General features: G+C 42.7%; 2 protein-coding genes across 3 annotated transcripts in view; both read right to left on the reverse strand.

Moving 5' to 3' along the window:
• The window catches only part of osbp2b (oxysterol binding protein 2b), an 81,056-nt gene extending 75,519 nt beyond the window's left edge, over window positions 1–5,537 (reverse strand). For both annotated transcript variants that reach the window (XM_061986331.1, XM_061986330.1), the window contains exon 1: window positions 5,179–5,537. In XM_061986331.1, coding sequence (XP_061842315.1) covers window positions 5,179–5,336 — 158 coding nt within the window. In that variant the 5' untranslated portion in view covers window positions 5,337–5,537. The remainder of the gene's footprint in view (window positions 1–5,178) is intronic.
• Window positions 5,538–16,203: 10,666 nt separating this feature from the next.
• Window positions 16,204–23,320, reverse strand: part of rasl10a (RAS-like, family 10, member A) — a 79,590-nt gene continuing 72,473 nt past the window's right edge. The window contains exon 4 of the mRNA XM_061986334.2: window positions 16,204–21,774. Coding sequence (XP_061842318.1) covers window positions 21,504–21,774 — 271 coding nt within the window. The 3' untranslated portion in view covers window positions 16,204–21,503. The remainder of the gene's footprint in view (window positions 21,775–23,320) is intronic.

The following is a 23,320-nucleotide window of genomic DNA, read 5'->3' on the forward strand; positions in this document are numbered from 1 at the left end:
GGCACCATTTTTTTTGCACATGCTACAAAAATCATTCATCTGGGCTAAACCCCCTCTTTTTCAATTTTAAATCCGCCCCATATGTAAGATATTTAATTAGGTATAATGAGGACAGAACGAGGAAGCACGGTTAGTGCGTCTGCCTCACAATACGAAGGTCCTGGGTTCGATCCTGCGCTGGCGATCTTTCTGTGTGGAGTTTGCATGTTCTCCCCGTGACTGGGTGGATTCCCTCCGGGTACTCAGGCTTCCTCCCACCTCCAAAGACATGCACCTGGGGATAGGTTGATTGGCAACACTAGTGTGTGAATGTTGTCTGTCTGTCTGTGTTGGCCCTGTGATGAGGTGGCGACTTGTCCAGGGTGTACCCCGCCTTCCGCCCGAATGCAGCTGAGATAGGATCCAGCACCCCCCGCGACTCCGGAAGGGACAAGCGGTAGAAAATGGATGGATGGATGGACATCATACTGTGGTTTCCTTCCTCATGAACCCAATCATAAACCCACACTGAATAATGGAAGCTCATTTACACCACTGCAAACTACAGGCTCAATAATGACACCTAACTATTAAACTATACATCGCTGGCAGCAGTATTATCTTTGCAAATGGAATTTGTTTTATATATATTCTACTGGATTATGCACAATTGAAGACACCCTAAGGAGGTAAAGTCATTCAGATTCTTTACTATTAACCATTACGGTTTCCTTGTTTTGCTTGTTGAGTTGAGTTGAGTTTGAGTTTATTTCGAACATGCAAGCATACAACATGATACATCACAATTTCCAGTTTCTCTATTCAACTTTTTTGAAAAGGAGTAGGAAGAAGCAGAGTTGATTTAATCCTACCCCTTTTCCTTCACATAGCAGTTGCTAAAACTTTTGTTCACTTCCTGTTCTCGATTTATTCACAATATACTCCATAAGTAATAACAATAAAAATAAATAAATAAATAATGATTGGTGAAGTAAGTTAATCTCATATGGTGAGATGAGTAAGATTACCTTGAAAATGAATGGATGGATGAGATAAATTCAGAATGTTTATCATGGTTCTTCTTCTTTGTACATTGTAAACACTTTAAGTTTTAAGAGTTTCTTGAAGTGGATTATATTAGTACATTGTTTGATTTCTTTGCTTAATCCATTCCATAATTTAATTCCACATACTGATATACTTAAGGTCTTAAGTGTTGTACGTATGTACAAATGCCATCCATCCATCCATCTTCTTCCGGTTATCCGAGGTCGGGTCGCGGGGGCAGCAGCCTAAGCAGAGAAGCCCAGACTTTCCTCTCCCCAGCCACTTCGTCCAGCTCTTCCCGGGGGATCCCGAGGCGTTTCCAGGCCAGCCGGGAGACATAGTCTTTCCAACGTGTCCTGGGTCTTTCCCGTGGCATCCAGCCGGTCGTACGTGCCATAAACACCTCCCTAGGGAGGCGTTCGGGTGGCATCCTGACCAGATGCCCGAACCACCTCATCTGGCTCCTCTCTATGTGGAGGAGCAGCAGCTTTACTTTGAGCTCCTCCCAGATGGTAGAGCTTCTCACCCTATCTCTAAGGGAGAGCCCCGCCACCCGGCGGAGGAAATTCATTTCGGCCGCTTGTACCTGTGATCTTGTCCTTTCGGTCATAACCCAAAGCTCATGACCATAGGTGAGGATGGAACGTAGATCGACCGGTAAATTGAGAGCTTTGCCTTCCGGCTCAGCTCCTTCTTCACCACAACGGATCGATACAGCGTCCGCATTACTGAAGACGCCGCACCGACATACTTGCCAACCTTGAGACCTCCGAATCCGAGAGATGGGGGTGGGGGGTTTGGTGGTAGCGGGGGGTGTATATTGTAGCGTCCCAGAAGAGTTAGTGCTGCAAGGGGTTCTGGGTATTTGTTTTGTTGTGTTTATACGAAGGTCCTGAGTAGTCTTGGGTTCAATCCCAGGCTCGGGATCTTTCTGTGTGGAGTTTGCATGTCCTCCCCGTGACTGCGTGGGTTCCCTCCGGGCACTCCGGCTTCCTCCCACCTCCAAAGACATGCACCTGGGGATAGGTTGATTGGCAACACTAAATTGGCCCTAGTGTGTGGATGTGAGTGTGAATGTTGTCTGTCTATCTGTGTTGGCCCTGCGATGAGGTGGCGACTTGTCCAGGGTGTACCCCGCCTTCCGCCTGATTATAGCTGAGATAGGCTCCAGCTCCCCCCGCGACCCCAAAGGGAGTAAGCGGTAGAAAATGGGTGGATGGATGTTGTGTTACGGTGCAGATGTTCTCCCGAAATGTGTTTGTCATTCTTGTTTGGTGTGGGTTCACAGTGTGGCGCATATTTGTAACAGTGTTAACGTTGTTTATACGGCCACCCTCAGTGTGACCTGTATGGCTGTTGATCAAGTATGCCTTGCATTCACTTATGTGTGTGTAAAAGCCGCATATATTATGTGACTGGGCCGGCATGCTGTTTGTATGGAGGTAAAGCGGACCTGACGACAGGTTGTAGAGGACGCTAATGGCTAAAATGCCCCCAATATTATTGTCTGGTCGGAAATCGGGAGAAATTCGGGAGAATGGTTTCCACTGAGAGATTTTCGGGAGGGGCACTGAAATTCGGGAGTCTCCTGGGAAAATCGTAAGGGTTGGCAAGTATGCGCACCATTCCGCCTGTCGATCTCACGATCCACTCTTCCCTCACTCGTGAACAAGACTCCGAGGTACTTGAACTCCTCTACTTGGGGCAGGGACTCCTCCCCAACCCGGATGTGGCACTCCACCCTTTCCCGGGCGAGAACCATGGACTCGGACTCGGAGGGGCTGATTCTCATCCCAGTCGCTTCACACTCGGCTGCGAACCGATACAAATGCGTACAAATGTTTTAAATAAAAATGTTCTCGAAGGTTTTATTTCTCCTCTTTTGTTGAGAAGAATTGTTGTTTATTCTTGGGTAGCAGATTATAGTTTGCTTTGTGTATAATGAGTAAAAAAACTCCTTTGTCCCAGACACCATTAAGAGACATTCGGGAGAATGGTTTCCACTGGGAGACATGAGCATTTTTTGGGAAGCTGTTTTAATACCCAATCATGGCACCCACCTGTTCCCAATTAGCCTGCACACCTGTGGGATGTTCCAAATAAGTGTTTGATGAGCATTCCTCAACTTTATCAGTATTTATTGCCACCTTTCCCAACTTCTTTGTCACGTGTTGCTGGCATGAAATTCTAAAGTTAATGATTATTTGCACAAAAAAAAATGTTTATCAGTTTGAACATCAAATATGTTGTCTTTGTAGCATATTTAACTGAATATGGGTTGAAAATGATTTGCAAATCATTGTATTCCGTTTATATTTACATCTAACACAATTTCCCAACTCATATGGAAACAGGGTTTGTAATTATTTCCCCATATTACTGCACAATAACTCAGACATGGTAACACTGGCGAGCAGTACAGAATATGGAGTGATTTTTGGTCTAGAACATGTTTTGCTTTATTCATTATTGGCGTCTTTCCTGCTACTTTATGTTGTATCTTTTTTTTTACATGAGGTTTCCAGTTCATTTTATATTGCTTGTGCCCTGCAAAGAAACACCTGAGCCACAGGTGTTGGCAGATTGTATGACAGCTTTTGTATCGCGTGTCACAAAGTATCCACGGCAACCAATGACGGCGCATTGCAACACCACAAACACCACATTCAAGTAAACAGGTGTCCACAGGTAAACACCACATTCAAGTAAACAGGTGTCCACATGTAAACACCACATTCAAGTAAACAGGTGTCCACATGTAAACAACACATTCAAGTAAACAGGTGTCCACATGTAAACACCACATTCAAGTAAACAGGTGTTCACATGTAAACAACACATTCAAGTAAACAGGTGTCCACATGTAAACACCACATTCAAGTAAACAGGTGTCCACATGTAAACACCACATTCAAGTAAACAGGTGTTCACATGTAAACACCACATTAAAGTAAACAGGTGTCCACATGTAAACAACACATTCAAGTAAACAGGTGTTCACATGTAAACACAACATTAAAGTAAACAGGCGTCCACATGTAAACAACACATTAAAGTAAACAGGCGTCCGCATGTAAACAACACATTCAAGTAAACAGGTGTCCACATGTAAACAATACATTCAAGTAAACAGGTGTCCACATGTAAACACCACATTCAAGTAAACAGGTGTCCACATGTAAACAACACATTCAAGTAAACAGGTGTCCACATGTAAACACCACATTCAAGTAAACAGGTGTCCACATGTAAACACCACATTCAAGTAAACAGGTGTCCACATGTAAACAACACATTAAAGTAAACAGGTGTCCACATGTAAACACCACATTCAAGTAAACAGGTGTCCACATGTAAACACCACATTCAAGTAAACAGGTGTCCACATGTAAACAACACATTCAAGTAAACAGGTGTCCACATGTAAACAACACATTCAAGTAAACAGGTGTCCACATGTAAACAACACATTCAAGTATACAGGTGTCCACATGTAAACACCACATTAAAGTAAACAGGTGTCCACATGTAAACAACACATTCAAGTAAACAGGTGTCCACATGTAAACAATACATTCAAGTAAACAGGTGTCCACATGTAAACAATACATTCAAGTAAACAGGTGTCCACATGTAAACACCACATTCAAGTAAACAGGTGTCCACATGTAAACACCACATTAAAGTACACAGGTGTCCACATGTAAACACCACATTAAAGTAAACAGGTGTCCACATGTAAACAACACATTAAAGTAAACAGGTGTCCATATGTAAACACCACATTAAAGTACACAGGTGTCCACATGTAAACAATAGAAATGTCACTTGGGTTCACGCACCCCCAGCAGAACCAAACAAGCTAGCTTAGTTAGCTCGCTGACGTCGTCATCCATGTTGACCGGACTTCCTCTAACACACACACACACACACACACACACACACACACACACACACACCAATTGTAGTTGGTACAATGTTGCTAAAGGGTGTGCTGTCGCCATTGCTAAAACATGTGTCGCTTCAAGCGAAACGTTGTGTTGCTGTGTCTGACAGCGACGGTTAGCCTGCTAGCCAGTGTCCAGCTGTAGTGACGTCACGCAAATACGCCGCGACGTGACCATTACTAATATTGATGTATGCATTGTTTACCTGTAATAAGACAGTAGGCCGTTGCTGAGGACGAACCATCGCCGCTGGTAGCCTTTCAGGTAGTTGGTCCATTTAAAAAGCCAACCTTTGTAAGTATCCGAGCCTGGCGGCGGGGCCGCGGCGGAGGCGGATGCCGAGCTCTTCCCCTGCTCACTCATCCTCTGCTCAGCCTCACGCCGAGCCTGCGGGCTGGGTTAGTCGGCGGCAGGGACACCACACCCCCCCTGGAGAGACAGGCGAGCACGTCCGCGCTGACGGAAAGGGCGAAGCGGGAGGGGAGGATCCGGGAGGAAGAGCAAACCCTTTTTTTTTTTTTTTTTCACATGATGGTGACGGGGAGGAAGCGATGAGACACTTGAGCTGATGCGGACTGCAGGGGAGCCACGTCTAGCTGCACTGGATGGAAGGGGGGTGGTCTTACATAAAGTCCACACTTACATTAAATATCATTCATCAACTAGATGAGGCAATTCCTGAAGGATTTCCGTGAGAATGCTCCAATGCTGAAGTTGAACTGAAATCCTGGAGAAAAAAAAAATTTAATTTTTTTTTTTAGAATTGTAGAAGTAGAGCAAGGGCAGCACGGTGGAACAGGGGTTAGTGAATGTGCCTCACACAGGGGCGCCACTAAGGATTTTGGGCCCCATGAAAAGAATCTTTACAGGGCCCCCAACACAGTGTCATTATTTTTTCTGTATTATAATTTCATCATCATTAGGGGCCTCTCTGGGCCCCCCTCCATCATGGGCCCCTAGAATCCGTCTCCTTTACCCCCCCTTTTCGGCGCCCCTGGCCTCACAATACGAAGGTCCTGAGTAGTCCTGAGTTCAATCCCGGGCTCGGGATCTTTCTGTGTGGAGTTTGCATGTTCTCCCCGTGACTGCGTGGGTTCCCTCCGGGTACTCCGGGCGGCTTCCTCCCACCTCCAAAGACATGCACCTGGGGATAGGTTGATTGGCAACACTAAATTGACCCTAGTGCAGACCTGGGCAATTTAAGGCCCGGGGGCCACATGCGGCAGTTAAGCGTTTCAATCTGGCCCTCAGGACATTCCCAAATATTTTTTTAGATCTTTAAGATGGAAAGTGTAGCCGCCATTATGATGTGCAGTGATGTTTTCTAATGACCGGAAGTCTTCAACTATACAAAGTATTTAAATGGTTAGAATCTGCGCTTTTGAATTAAATACTACTTACTATGGTAATCTAATTAGTTACTATGGTAATGTAAGTCACAGCAGCTCAGACGAGGCACCAAGCAGTGTGGGTGGGGAGCGTTTCCACAGAATGTTTCCAGAGCCTGAAATGTGGGTGTCAGGGACAGACGTTGAAGGAGATTTTTACAACAAAGTTCTACAAGAAAAGTGATATTATGTCAGATTGTAGTTTTTTTTTTTTTTTTTACCCTTCGCATTCATATTTCGCCGTGTTTGTTGCATTTTTGTTGTGTTTCGCTTGATTGTAAAATATGTGGATGGAGGGGGGTGAGGGGGGGGTGACGTTCATATGTTGTCAATATTCAGTGTTTTATCCTCCATAGTTAATATCGTAAATCCCACATTCTTTATATTCATGTACATTCTGGGTGTCTCATTCAGTAAAACATTTAAAATGACATTCCGTTTTTTAAGGGGGTCTGTCATAACATTTTTAGCTTAATACCTGGGATTTATATAGCGCTTTTCTAAGTACCCAAAGTCGCTTTACATGTAGAACCCATCATTCATTCACACCAGGTGGTGGTAAGCTACTTTCATAGCCACAGCTGCCTTGGGGTAGACTGACGGAAGCGTGGCTGCAATTTGCGCCAACGGCCCCTCCGACCACCACTTATCATTCATCATTCAATTCACCGGTGTGAGTGGCACCGGGGGCAAAGGGTATGTTATATGTTAAGTTAAAGTATAATGATTGTCACAGACACACTAGGTGTGGTGAAATTACCCTCTGCATTTGACCCATCCCCTTGTTCCACCCCCTGGGAGGTGAGGGAAGCAGCGAGCAGCAGCGGGTGGCCGCGCTCGGTAATCATTTTGTTGATTTAAGCCCCGATTCCAACCCTTGATGCTGAGTGCCAAGCAGGGAGGTAATGGGTCCCATTTTTATAGTCTTTGGTATGAACTCACGACCTACCGATCTCAGGGCGGACACTCTAACCACAAGGCCACTGAGCAGGTAAATATCATTCGTCAATAAATGTCAGTTTGGGTTGCCGACCCCTGCACTAGTGGTATGTGTACAACAGTTGTATGTAATTTATTGTCCAAATGTACAACATTTCAACAGATAGACACTTTGAAAAACAGTAGCTGTGTTCAGCTATTTCTATAGAAAACTATTTGATATATTTTGTTGGTTTTATATAGGATGGACTTTATTCATCACACAATGGGGAAATTATGTGGTTGCAGTGCAGATACAAGTCTACAAAATATAAGGTAAAATACACATGAAAACAAGATTGAACATAAAGGAAAAAAGAGCTCAGCTGCCATCCCAACGATGCCATTTCTACATACAGCAACAAAGTCAAACAAAATGTGAAAACAGAAAATGAGCAATAAATAATACATATTACGTGCATCCGATTGCACCGTGCATAGACAACATAACAAAAACACCATTCCCACACCCACATGCACCACGGTGGCCTTTGCGGAGCTCCACACCATTGTCTGCTGGGGCGGAGGGCAGCACGGCCAGAGACAGGAACAGACCCAACAAAGGAACCAAGAGAGCAAACTCTCACTAGCTCTCGGCCAATGTCCGGTTCGCGCGGAGGAGCGAGAATCCGTCCAAGGAGTCTGAAGTGTCCGATACATGCAGCCAGGGCTCCTTGAAGCTCGTCCATCTCGACGCTCACTGCTTTCTCCATTTCCTCCGCTCTCTCCCTGCGGACTCTGTTTTGGCAGAGAGCCAACAGCTGGTGTCCGGTGCAAACACGGCCATGGCCAAAAGGCAGATCTAAAAGTCCACCCAAAGAAAAGTCACAAAAGTTCCACCCCTTGTTGCGCAGTCCCAACTGGGCCCGAACTAAAGGTAAAAAAAACACATGAAAACAAGAAGGAAACATCAAGAACACAAAGGACACACAAGAGAACAAAGCTCCTGCAACCAGCAGCCACTACAGCAGTGCAGGGACGTGCACATGATTATAGAGGGGCAGGGGCTCAAAGTCAGAAAAGGGCAGGACATTTTTTTTTGGTCCTTTACACAATATGGAAATTAATGTAAAATTAAATTTGCTAATAGGAAGCTAACTACTTAGCTGTGTGTCCTTTGTAGGTAAAAGTGATTGCCATTTCTTTTGTGTCAACAAATTATTGTCATAATGAGTTAATTCACATTATCATAGGCTTGGAAGACATGAAAAGCAACAAAAAACTGGTTTATTATTAGGCTATTTATTGTTAAAGATAAGCACTTTAATATTGAACATTGAACAGTGCAACATGAACTTTGAAAAAAAATACAAAAATAAATACCCAAATGGAAAAAACTTCAATGTGAAAATCTGTCCTTCTTCCCTTAACTTGATGAAAACACCATCAAGTTGTAACTTATGGTCTTTCTCACGTAATGCTCAGACTAAACAACTGAAATGCAATACAGGCCCAAAAATATGGACCAGGGGCCAGTAGAGGGCTGTAGAATGGAGGCCACCCATACCCAAATATGCTCCTCAATGTAAATTCAGGGCTTCCATGGTGCTAGTACTTGGTTTTAGCCATGCATTAAGAGGTCTGCTACCCTTAGCTGCTTCTCCTTCCTTTTCTCTATCCTTTCTTTTTTTGGCATTGTGCTGCAGGCATAATCAACATGAATCAAGTTTAAATACAGATGGTAATATTCCTAACAGATAACCTACATCTTATATCCCCAGAATTCTGAAATTATTATTATTAATTATAATAATAATTATTATTATTATTGTTATTATTATAATCATTATTCTTCTTCTTATTATTGTTATTATTATTATTTTGTTAACCCACACAGTAATAGCAAAGTCACAATAAACTTTATATCTAAACCTCTACTGTGAGAGAAATGTGATCCGCCGTAAAAACACAGTGCATTTTATTTTGAAAATTAACCCGGTGTTTTATTTTGTATTTTGTACACTACTTCCTGTCCCGCACGATCCGCTCTGCTCTGTGCTCAATTGATGCGCCGTGCTCCGACGTCCGGCAAAAACAGAAGCTGACACATTGAATAATAGAATAATACAGCGTTTTTCTGAAATATTACCCATATTAAATGCTGAATAAGTGGACGGCGACTAGACCATAACTCACAGGTTCAAGTTGCCCCACTGTCACGTGACGTCTCCTCAGGGGCGCACTTGGCTATCTCCTCTCACTTACTCACTCACTCGCCCTCTCTCTCTCTCTCCGGCGGAAGCGGCAGGCTCAAACAACCCGGTATTACAAGAAAACGTGGAGTTTTTGTACCGCTGTTTTTTTCTTCATCCCTGACAGGAATTTATTAATGTTACTTAAAGAAAAAAAAAAGAAAAAAAAACACACACACAGGCAGAGGGCACTTTTTAAGACGAGGCAAAAAAGGGCAGGGGCTCAAGCACCCATAGGGCCCTATGTGTGCACGTGCCTGCAGCAGTGCCATTTTGGGGGGAAAATTTGAGTTTACAAACTCTATACAAATAAACAAAATGTACAATGAGGGTGGAATAATGTTGACTGCAACTGCACAGGGGTGGACTGAGCATGTTTCTCAGGGGCCCCAAACGTCTCCTCAAGATGCTGAGGTGTTTGTCAGGCACCCCTTTAAGTTCTCTCCTTTTTGACACTCATTCATTTGTTTCATAATGTGATTCATGTAACTAACCAACTTGTTAAAGGCCTACTGAAATGCAATTTTCTTATTTAAACGGGGATAGCAGGTCCATTCTATGTGTCATACTTGAGCATTTCGCGATATTGCCATATTTTTGCTGAAAGGATTTAGTAGAGAACATCGACAATAAAGTTCGCAACTTTTAGTCGCTGATAAAAAAAGCCTTGCCTGTACCGGAAGTAGCAGACGATATGCGCGTGACGTCACAGGTTGTGGAGCTCCTCACATCCGCACATAGTTTACAATCATGGCCACCAGCAGCGAGAGCGATTCGGACAGAGAAAGCGACGAGTTCCCCATTAATTTGAGCGAGGATGAAAGATTCGTGGATGAGGAAAGTGAGAGTGAAGGACTAGAGGGCAGTGGGAGCGATTCAGATAGGGAAGATGCTGTGAGAGGCGGGTGGGACCTGATATTCAGCTGGGAATGACTAAAACAGTAAATAAACACAAGACATATATATACTCTATTAGCCACAACACAACCAGGCTTATATTTAATATGCCACAAATTAATCCCGCATAACAAACACCTCCTCCCTCCCGTCCATATAACCCGCCAATACAACTCAAACACCTGCACAACACACTCAATCCCACAGCCCAAAGTACCGTTCACCTCCCCAAAGTTCATACAGCACATATATTTCCCCAAAGTCCCCAAAGTTACGTACGTGACATGCACATAGCGGCACGCACGTACGGACAAGCGATCAAATGTTTGGAAGCCGCAGCTGCATGCGTACTCACGGTACCGCGTCTGCGTATCCAACTCAAAGTCCTCCTGGTAAGAGTCTCTGTTGTCCCAGTTCTCCACAGGCTAATGGTAAAGCTTGACTGTCATCTTTCGGGAATGTAAACAATGAAACACCGGCTGTGTTTGTGTTGTTGCTGCAAACGGCCGCAATACACCGCTTCCCACCTACAGCTTTCTTCTTTGCTGTCTCCATTGTTCATTGAACAAATTGCAAAAGATTCACCAACACAGATGTCCAGAATACTGTGGAATTTTGCGATGAAAACAGACGACTTAATAGCTGGCCACCATGCTGTCCCAAAATGTCCTCCATAATCCGTGACGTCACACGCTGACGTCATCATACCGAGACGTTTTCAGCAGGATATTTCGCTCAAAATTTAAAATTGCACTTTAGTAAGCTAACCCGGCCGTATTGGCATGTGTTGCAATGTTAAGATTTCATCAACTATCAGACTGCGTGGTTGGTTGTAGTGGGTTTCAGTAGGCCTTTAACTTCACATGCAGTCAGTAGTCATTTGTTCAATGTCTTTAGTTATACTAGTGGTGTTCCTCAAGGTTCCATGTTGTGCCCTCTCTTTTTCATTTGATTTTGGTGGACTGTGAGTTCAAAACACTTGTGAAAGACTCCCATTTTTGCAGAAGATCCCGCAAACCACCACAGTAATGTCATAGAGAGGATCTTTGACTAGCTTTTTTGCAAAAGGTCCTTACAGCAACCCCCAGTCTATAGCTTTGTGGAAAAGTGGCCCCCAAAACAAAGTAGTTAAATATAACATATATGGCATCATGTGGGTAAGCAGTTTGATGATGGCAGGAGGGGCCCATGGTGTCGGTGGAGTTATGGTATGTTATGAACACAACGAACACAGGTTAATTTTGTTGATGGCATTATGAATGCAGAGAGGCTGACGCCATTGCAACATAATAATGCACAGCCGCATGTAGCTGCATGATAATGTATAGCCCTACATTGTAACATAATATTGCATGGCCCCATGTTGCAGCATGAATGCACGGCCTCATGTTGTAACAGGATGATGCACGGCCCCATGGTGCTGCATGATAATTCACAGCCGCATGTTGCAGAATGATAATGCACGGCCTAAGGTTGTAACATGATAAGGCACGGCCCCATTATGCTGCATGATATTGTACAGCCCCATGTTGTAACATGATGATTTACAGCCCCATGTTGCAGCATAGTATTACACAACCTCATGTTGTAACATGTTAATGCACAGCCTCATGTTGTAACAAGATGAAGCACGGCCCCATGGGGCTACATGATAATTCACAGCCGCATGTTGCAGAATGATAATGCACGGCCTAAGGTTGTAACAGGATAAGGCGCGGCCCCATTATGCTGCATGATATTGTACAGCCCAATCTATTAACATGATTATGCACAGCCCCATGTTGTAAAATGATGATGTACAGCCCGATGTTGCAGCATAATAATACACATCCTCATGTTGTAACATGATATTGCAAGGCCTTGTGTTGTAACAGGATGATGCACTGCCCCATGGTGCTGCATGATAATTCACAGCCGCATGTTGCAGAATGATAATGCACGGCCTAAGGTTGTAACAGGATAAGGCGTGGCCCCATTATGCTACATGACATTGTACAGCCCCATCTATTAACATGATTATGTAACATGATGATGTACAGCCCCATGTTGGAGCATATTAATACTCAACCTCATGTTGTAACATGATAATACAAGGCATTGTGTTGTACCAGGATAATACACGGCCCCATGGTGCTGCATGATAATGCACAGCCGCATGTTGCAGAATGATAATGCACGGCCTCAGATTACAAACATAAGTCACGGCCCCATTGTGCTGCATGATATTTTACAGCCCCATCTATTAACATGATTATGCACAGCCCCATGTTGTAACATGATGATGTACAGCCCCATGTTGCAGCAAGATAATACGCAACCTCATGTTGTAACATCATAATGCACAGCCTTGTGTTGTAACAGGATAATGCACGGCCCCATGGTGCTGCATGATAATGTACAGCCCCATGTTGCAACATCATGCACAACCCCATGTTGCAACATGGCAATGCACAGCCAAATTTTGCAGCATGATAATACACAGCCTCATGTCGCAGTGATCTGTGCACAATTCCCGGAAGCTGAAAACAGTGTTGTTCTTTCATGTCCATCACCAAAAATGTCACCCATTGAGCATGTTTAGGGTGTTTGAGAGTTGCTGACGTTATTCACTAACTTCGCTAAGTCTTTGAAGAGGAGTGGACTAACATTCCACAACCTGATCAAAAATGCAAAGGACACATGTCGCATTTGAATTCAAGTGGTGGTTTTCTGACCCCCTCAGTGCCCCCAATGCAGTAAAACGGCACATTTACAAGCGGCTGTTTAAGAGTGACCATCTATGTAATAATCCTGCAGTCTAATCAGCATGGCTATATACCACATCTGTGAGGTGGATGGATTATTTTGGAAAAGGAAAAGTTGTTATGGTTGGAGGAGGGAGTTGTGACGGCACCGAACCACAAGGGGGCAATATATATATATATATATATATATATATATATATATATATACACACACACACACATATACACACACACGATATAATATAATAAGTAATCCATCCATCCATCCATTTTCTACCGCTTATTCCCTTCGGGGTCGCGGGGGGCGCTGGAGCCTATCTCAGCTACAATCGGGCGGAAGGCGGGGTACACCCTGGACAAGTCGCCACTTCATCGCAGGGCCAACACAGATAGACAGACAACATTCACACTCACTCATTGGCCCTAGTGTGTGGATAATAAGTAATGAACAATATAATTTAATTAAACAACAAAGGAATGGAGTGTGACAAAGCCCAAAGGGGTGTATGGTGTAAGACTATGTGTAGGAATTTATTGCTGAGTGTTTACCAGAAGTGATGAGTGAGAGGCGGACGATTAGGAGGACAAGGCAGAGTTCGGAGGTCGTGAGGCGAGCAGGAAGTCGAGGGCTAAGCGGGGCGTCAACAGGTCCGTGTCCAAAGCGAGGGGTCGAAATCCAAGAGGCAGTCTGGTAAGCAGGGGAAGAACAAGGATTGACAAGACACACAGCAACGTCTACGCGGGAACGGAGGGCTGCAGTAGGATCGACAAGGATGACAGGTGACAATCAAAAAATGACGGGGGAAGAGAAACACAGAGAGAGAGCAAGATTGCATCAAGCAAGTGGATCGCTTACTGTACGCCAACACAAGGTTATGTTCCGGCGAGGGATGGCAGGTTGTGCAGGCTTTTGAAGGCAGGTCTGATCATCAGCTCCAGGCGTGCAGATTGCCGGCGTGCAGATTGCAGCTGTTCGCTGCCGCCGGTCTGGGGGGCGCTTTAGATTTAGTAACCGATTAGTCAAAGCTATTTGAGAAAAATAGACTTTTTGTATAAATTGAAAATGTGTTGGATCTTCAAAGAAAGATCTTTGAAAGATGGAAGCAAAAACAAAAGTTTTGCTTTGACATTTTTTAGTGGTGATATATTTTAATATCTGTAAAAACTAGTAAAGGATCGTGGTGTTGTTGACCATAATCACTGCAAAAAGAGACTGTACACCAGTTTGCACACTACCTACTACAATTAATGACCTGTGCTAAAAATCGATTATATAAAAAGAGCACGATTACATTCTAAATCCAATTAGGGCCCACTAATAACGTTGCTCTACCACTAGATAGCAGTATTGTCATAACAAATGAGAGGCAATGAGAAGTCAACGTAAGGTTACTGTTCACAAATGCATTTAATCCATCACATTTCAAAACAATACAATACTAGCACAGGAAAATAAATACAAGTCTGATAAAAAAAACAAAAAACAAACTGTAGCCCTTTTTATTTGGAAACACAGACAATCTGATCATGCTACACTGGGTTGCTGCTACATCTTTTTACTATTTATATATCTATAGAAAACCAAAACTACTAAAACAGCCATCTAGATGTCATCTAGAAGGGTGAACACTACATCTTGAAGCTTGTGCTCCTCACATGCCAGTGTAAAACCACCACATTCACTCCACTCTGCGGCGTCAGAAAAAAGCACGTGTTACAAAACAGTCACAATATCACATTTTCACATCAGTGCAATTAAAACCTGACCTGTTGGAGCTAGTACCAACCACAGCATGCAAGGTAATTATCCTATAAATCCCTCTCCAGTCGTCTATTGAGTGCGGCCGTACATCTCACATGATGACCTTTGTGATCCTGCTCAGAAAAGCTTTATTAAGGTTCTGTGTGTCTGCAGCACACGTGCGGGTTTGTTTGGTTGAAGTCTGCTGCAGCATTTTAAAGTGGGAATGACTGGATTTGAATGTTTGGGTGGCATTTTTATCATAACCCAGCGGTGGCTCGGCACCTCTGCGGGAATTATTGCTCCTTCCAACATCTGTCTCTCATTTTGCTCCTTCTGTCCTTTGTTTGAATGTCAGTGATCAAGCCTGCCTCTGTCTTCTTCACACACACACACACACACACACACACACACACACACACACACACACACACACACACACACACACACACACACACACACACACACACACACACACACACACACACACTTGTGTTTGTTACCTTCTTGCGACCTCCGAAAAATTCCTACCTCTAGTGTTATGATAAAAGTCGTTATTTTACTCAACGCAAATCAAAATTTTACAAGAAAAATTGTGCAATATTATGATAAAAGTTGGAATTTTACTCAATGACAGTCGCAATTTTACGAGGAAAGCTTAAAATCTTGGCAATTTAATGAAAAGAGTTGTAATTTTACTCTACAAAAGTCACAATCTTATAAGAAAACGTTCAAATTTTATAATAATAATCGGAATTTTACTTGGCAAAATTATGACTAAAGTCATAATTGTACGCAAAAAAATTTCACTGTTTTACAAGAACAACCAAAAAATTGGCAATATTGTGATAAAAGTCAGAATTTTAAAGTTAAAGTTAAAGTGCCAATGATTGTCACACACACGCTAGGTGTGGCGAAATTATTCTCTGCATTTGACCCATCACCCTTGATCACCACCTGGGAGGTGAGGGGAGCAGTGAGCAGCAGCGGTGGCCGCGCCCGGGAATCATTTATATGACAAATGTCACCATTTTGCATTAAAAAGTAATGATTTTACGAGAAAATATTGCAATATTACAGAAACAGAAAGATTGTGAGAAATTGTTCCCAATTTTATACGAAAAAAGTCGACACATTGTGAGAAAAAGACTGCTTTGAGTTAATAATTTTTTGAATTTTTTGTTTGTAATTGGTTTTTAATCTTCATTATTTTCTTCAAGTTATTACAGTATGTCTCTATATAAATACATTTTTAATTTTCTTTTATTAATTTTGGCCAAAGGGGGCGCATTTCAATTTTTTACACACACTTGTTATTTCATATGTTGGTCAGCGGGGGAGCACTTAAATTTTTTATACACACTTGTTATTTAATTTGTTGACCAGAGGGGGAGCACTTTTAAAACCGACAGACTGTCAATTTGAAAAATCCCTCCTTTTTGGGACCACCCTAATTTTGATAGATTTCACCACCAGGGGTGCAAATGAGATCTCTATATTTTAGTTTTTTGTAATGTGCTTAAGGCCGATGACAAATGAGTCACGGACCACAGATGGCCCCTGTGCCGCACTTTGGGCAACCCAGCTGTAAAAGTTAACTGTTAATGGCCACTATAGTCTTAGTACTGTACTGTATTTGTTCATCCTACGGTCACATACGGGACGCGGGTTGTCTTACGTCAGCACCGGAAGTCGTAAAATCAGCTGTTCACCTGGTGGGTTTTTTCGGGGATGAATAGGGAAGTCCTTCTTTAGCTGCCGTCTTGTTTTGTCACATATTGCTGCCTTTGCACCTGTCAACGTTTACTTTTGTATGCACATTAAATCAACAAAAAAAATCCTGACTTTGGAGCAATGTTCACAGAATCTAGTATTTGGCTCTCTATTAGATGCAATGGTTTTCCGTATTGGGACCATGATTTATGTCCAAACTTGTTCACCGGTCCTCATATGGAAGGCACTTTTCCTTGTTGATGTCTCAAGAAGGGTGGAAATACAAGAACACACACACACACACACACACACACACACACACACACACACACACACACACACACACACACACACACACACACACACACACGAACACACACACGCACACACACACACGCTGTACAAAACCCGCATGCAGCGCCTCATTTCAGGTTCTGCAGCCTCCCGCCGGTCCCTTGCGTTATTGTATTCACCCGCCACTGAGGGTGTGTGTGTGTGTGTGTGTGCGTGTGTGTGATAAAAAGGGATGGGTCGGGGTGTGCTGGCCCTACAAGTACATCATGATAAGGGACTGCAGCAGTGTTTTTACTCTGCAAGACAACTATACAACACTTTTAGTCTAAACCAGGGCTATTCAACAGGCCACAGGGTGGTTCAAATCTGTTCCAGGAATGTCATCGGGGTCACTCTGACCTAAAACCAATATTTCTTGAGACAAACCCTAACTCTCCCATAACAGGCCACCGAGTTCAATCCAAAAATTCAGCAAAAGCAAATCAAAACAGTGATGTGCCGATCAATCGTCCGAGAAAGTACGTGATTGCCATTGATGCCTTTCAATGCTGATCACAAACACCAATCCCCTCTGGATAAAATTGTATTTATTTTAATTAGTCGCGAGCAACTAATTATGTATCTCCATCCACAGTGTGGACCGCTCCCCTAAGTTACTGATAACCACCGCCAATCCGGCAAATAAACTGATTTTCTTCATATCTTAGGTACACACCGTGAGCAAGCCAGGAGCAGACATGCTAATAGCTAAGCTAACTGCTTAGAAACAACAGAAGAAATGAGCACTCAGGAGAGTTTAAGAAGTGTAGATGGAACCACGTTGCAGCAGAAAGTAAACAATTATTAACAGGAAATAAGTAGATTAATACGAGTCTAGAGAGAGGATAATACAAAAACTGATGGTGTGTCAGTATTGTTACAGTCAGTACATATAAGAGGAGAGCGGATTGATCATAAATTGGTGGTGTCGACACCAAGGGTAATATAAGTATATCATCGATATTTATTTTATTTGCTCAAAATAATGTTTTTTAATTGATTTTGTTAATGTTTACAAATGTAAGTAAGTAAGGACTTGAAGGACATAATCGATTTAAGTGATTAGTAGCTAGTACGGTAGGTTTAGTCGTTGTGTACTAATGACTTTGTTTTGCTCAAACAATTGTATGTAGTAAAAGGGAATAATAATAATGGATTTATACAGAGCTTTTCTAAACAAAGCGCTTTACAGTAAGAACTGAGAACCCATCGTTCATTCACACATTGATGGTGGTAAGCTACATTTGTAGCCACGGCTGCCCTGGAGGAGACTGACGTTCATTCGCATTCAGACAATGGGAGACAAGACGGAAGCCGTGAACCAGGAACCCTCAAGGTGCTGGACGGCCGCTCTACCATCTGAGCCACGCCGCCCTTTATATAATGGAACTCGTTTGAATATTGTGCCGATGTTGGTAGACTATCAGTAGCACTTACCATGACTAAATTGGAAAAATGACAGTTAATACATCTGATCGGTATCGGTCGATCTAATGCATGGATAATCGGAATCGGCAGCTTGAATCCCTGATCGGAACATCCCTAAATGCAATATAATAAAAACACTAGCGTGTCGTGTATAGAGGAAGTTAGATCATTATAAGCATATTGGCATTTTGACATTTTAACCTCCTCGGGGGTGTCAAATTCATTTCATTTTATTTTCATCGTGGGCCACATCGCAGTCACGTAAGCATTCAGAGGGCCGCTTCATATCAGCCAGTCCCTCCAGGATTATGCAATATTGTGATTGCGACAATTCACGACAATTCAAACAATCCCAGCAAATTATTGCTAGGCCTCGCATTTTAGCCTAATCCCTGCACTTTTTAGAACTGCAGCCAAATATGGCATTTTAGGTCAAACCGTTCACAAAGAAGCGCGCAAAATCCTGGAGGGGCTGATTTTTTCTTACAAAATTGCCCTTTGATTTCATTATTATTATTATCATGTACCAACAAACTGATGGAAGACTTTCTTTGGAATTAGAAAGGATAGTGAGCAGATATTTTAGTTTAGCTAGTGTAGAATTTAATTTGAAAAGGGTTTCAATGACAAAAAAATAAAGCTTGAAATTGCTTGTTGTATCAAATAAAATTGCGTTAAGAACTGCATTTGCATGCATTACATTTTTTTTTCTGTCAGAATTTAAGTACCGTATTTTTCGGACTATTAGGCACACTTAAAAATAATTTTATTTTTCTCAAAAATCGACAGTACACCTCATTTTTGAGAAAATGAAACAATTTTTAAGTGTGCCTTATAGTCCGAAAAATACGGTACTTAAATTCTGACAGAAAAAAACAATTTAATTTTAGCCTAATCCCTGCACTTTTTAGAACTGCAGCAAAATATGGCATTTTAGGTCACACCGTTCACAAAGAAGCACGCAAAATCCTGGAGGGGCTGATTTTTTTCTTACAAAATTGCCCTTTGATTTCATTATTATTATTATCATGTACCAACAAACTGATGGAAGACTTGCTTTGGAATTGGAGAGGAAAGTGAGCAGATATTTTAGTTTAGCTAGTTAGAATTTAATTTGAAAATGGTTTTTCAATGACAAAAAAAATAAAGCTTGAAATTGCTTGTTGTATCAAATAATATTGCGTTAAGAACTGCATTTGCATGCATTGCATTTTTTTTTCTGTCAGAATTTAAGTACCGTATTTTTCGGACTATAAGGCACACTTACAAATAATTAAATTTTTCTCAAAAATCGACAGTGCACCTCATTTTTGAGAAAATTATATTATTTTTAAGTGTGCCTTATAGTCTGAAAAATACGGTACTTAAATTCTGACAGAAAAAAAAAATGTAATTTTAGCCTAATCCCTGCACTTTTTAGAACTGCAGCCAAATATGGCATTTTATGTCATACCGTTCACAAAAGAGCGTGCAAAATCCTGGAGGGGCTGATTTTTTCTTACAAAATTGCCCTTTGATTTCATTATTATTATTATTATTATCATGTACCAACAAACTGATGGAAGACTTGCTTTGGAATTGGAGAGGAAAGTGAGCAGATATGTTAGTTTAGCTAGTGTAGAATTTAATTTGAAAATGGTTTTTCAATGACAAAAAAAATAAAGCTTGAAATTGCTTGTTGTATCAAATAATATTGAGTTAAGAACTGAATTTGCATGCATTATATATTTTTTTCTGTCAGAATTTAAGTACCGTTTTTTTCGCACACTTAAAAATAATTTCATTTTCTCATAAATCGACAGTGCACCTCATAACATGGCGCCCTAAATATTCTGGTTGTGCTTACCGACCTCGAAGCAATTTTATTTGGTACATGGTGTGATGACAAGTGTGACCAGTAGATGGCAGTCACACATAGGAGATACGTGTGGACAGCAGGTTGACGTCTGTTCAATAAATGACACGAGCAAGTACCCGTACACAAGCAAGACCAAAACTTTGCTGTTTCATTGAGAATATAGAACATTACACACGGCGCTCAAAAATCCGTCAAAATGTTTTACCACGACTTTGGTAAACTAAGAAGCAGCTTGATGGATTGTTGGAGCATTACGACTACCATAGTCAGACGCACTGTGCTTCAACATACGAGTATTGTTATGGTGTGTGTATAAGGACCCCAAAATGGCACCTATTAGAAGGCATTATCTGGCGTTTTGTCTTGACTTATTATGCAAAACCAACTTTTTTACTTAATGGTACCTGCTGATGTGTATTTGGGATCTGCACAAGTCCCAAAAGTTTGCGCACGTCCGCCATTGTAGTCCGTGTCGACGACGTTGTCAATGAGCTCCTTTTTTTTCTCTATCCTCTTGTTGTGGGGCACTCATTCTTCGCTGTTGCCATTTCTAATATAAAATAGTGTACAGTTCTAACTTATATCTGTCATTAGACTCACTATGGAAGCGCTAAAAACCAGCGGTACAACAAAGATGACAGGGAGAAGACGCTGTCGAAGAGGAGACACGTAAATAAGACCGTCCACAAAACGGCGCATCCTGAAGAGACGGAGTGTCCACTGCAGTGGACTTTTGTATTTTTTTTTTTCCCCGAAATTTGTAACGCTCACAAAAACAAATGTCCACTGCAGAGAATGCTGGTTCTCAAAATAGTGACGGGAGAAAGCAGGTTTTTGAAACAGTGGCCCTTAGAACGATTCAGTTGAACAGCCCTGGTCTAAAGAAACCTCTTCATGGGGGCAGTATGGACAGGAAAGAAAAAAAGGACCTAGATCTAGAAACGTCAACTTGCCATGATCTCTTTTTTGTTCAGTTGTCTCCTCGCTGAATAGGACGCAATCCAAAGGAAGACTCAACAAATATTGCTGCCTCTCCGTTTTGAGTCTCACACAAAAACTGCTTCCCCTCCGGTCGGTTCCTCCATGCAATGCCGGGACCGGCTCGTGGTCATGAGGGACATCGTGTACAGCGCAGCTCGGGATAAATCTCGTTATGAAAAAAAATCAAGCTCAGTAAAGCAGGAGGCCACGGGGTATTTTGTTTCCAGCCATTTAGATCACGAAGAAGTCCTTTGCCCCTCCCCCCCCCGACCCAGGGTTACATGACAGTGCAGCGGTTCCTCTGCAGCGCCCCCTGCAGACGGATAGAGGTGTGATTCTGGCGCAGGCCCCGAGCCACGGCGATGCCCAGCAGCTCTTTGAAGAGCAGGACCACGTGCCAGTTGTACTTGGCCGAGCATTCCACGTAGCCGCACTTCCAGGTCTTCTTGACCAGGACCGACACGGCCCTGCGAGGCATGAAGCGCTGACGCTGCAGATCCCGTTTGTTGCCCACCACCAGGATGGGCACTTCGCTGCTGCTGCCTTCCCTGCAAAATGTCCACACACACACACAAACACACACACACGCGTGTTAGCATGTGTGGTGCTGCTGGCTGCTTGTGCGGTGCAGGAAGATCATCTATTCGCAGCTTTCCTCCTGAGGTGTGAGGGGGCGGATTGGAGGATTAGAGCTCATGCATGGACTCAGGAGGTGGCGGGGGGGGCTCCCAGCACTGCCGTGTACGAGTACTGCTTGCAAGCACTTTGGAGTGTGAAAAGATATTTGACATGTAATAAATTAGTGAGTGGAGATGTGTGTTTGGAAAGCACAGCTTTCATGTAAACGTCATTTCCTGGCATTTCAACTGCGATGTGGACTTAATTGAAAACAAGTTCGATACCCCTGAGATAATGGATCATGTCGGCATTGTTTGTTCCGCCAGTGATATCGGGTACGGTGTTATTTACTGTGGTCCTACAGTGAATGATGACCTCATCAAAGCTACAACGAGCTTGGTTATCCAGGGTAAATCACACCTGACCTTATCCGTGTCCACACACATACAATGGTCGTTAAGGCCCCCTCCGTCCGCCGTCCGCCGGCGCAACGCGACCTAGTACGCATGCGTGGAAAATGCACACGTCTTAGTCACCTCCAGTGTTGCTTTGTGTGCAAATTCTTAAATGTAACTTATCTGAACAATATCCAGTGTTGTGGTATTTCAACTAACTGGAATCCAGTGTGCTGTGGGGCCCTATTGTAGTGAATCACACCTGAGACATCATAAATTAATAAAATCTTTATTAGACACGTAAACAATGTGATAAATAACATTTTACATCAATCAAACTAGGGATCTAGATATCTGGTCAGGACACTCCTCACTGTTTTGCCTTAACCTTCATTGTCCATTCCTTTTTGGTGACTTTTTATAGTCTGGACCTAGACGTTGAGTCCACGACATACATGGCGGACAATAACTGATACAGTCTGCTATGCATTCACTGTTTCCCGTAGTTTTCCCTCGACGACAAGGTAATACAAAGCACACGCTACCTTTTTTATCACATCCATGGGAGCTCGCATTCTCGTTGTCTCTCCTTCGACAAAAAGACGAAGTTTTTCGCTAAGTAGAATCACAGCTGACCTCGACATTCGAAAGTTCTCTTGCCGTCTAAGAAGTGTTGTATCCTAAATAGCTGCAATCACTTTCTTGTGTGATTTCCACAAGCGTCTGTACATGTAGAAGAAGGAGAAACACGGCCTTGTCTGGATGACTGGCCTCTATATTGCCAGTGGTTAGCACCGACTTACGAAACCGCTTTATTATGAAGCTGGCTGTGGCGCGTTCTTTCTGACGTCACTTCCTCTCCGGACTCAGTTTGTAAACGATCAGGAGGGGGACCTTAAACGCTGGTTTAGTGTGGCTGAAACGAGGCTTCGGCTAAATAAGTATTCGTTTAAGGCAGGGGTCCCCAAAGTTTTTGACTCGGGGGCCACATTGCGTAAAAAAAAAAAATATATGTATATATATATATATATATATATATATATATACATATATATACACACAGCCTGGCCCCCGGCCAAAT

The sequence above is a fragment of the Nerophis lumbriciformis genome, linkage group LG12, assembly GCF_033978685.3.
Source record: "Nerophis lumbriciformis linkage group LG12, RoL_Nlum_v2.1, whole genome shotgun sequence".
In the NCBI taxonomy this organism is placed as follows: Eukaryota; Metazoa; Chordata; class Actinopteri; order Syngnathiformes; family Syngnathidae; genus Nerophis; species Nerophis lumbriciformis.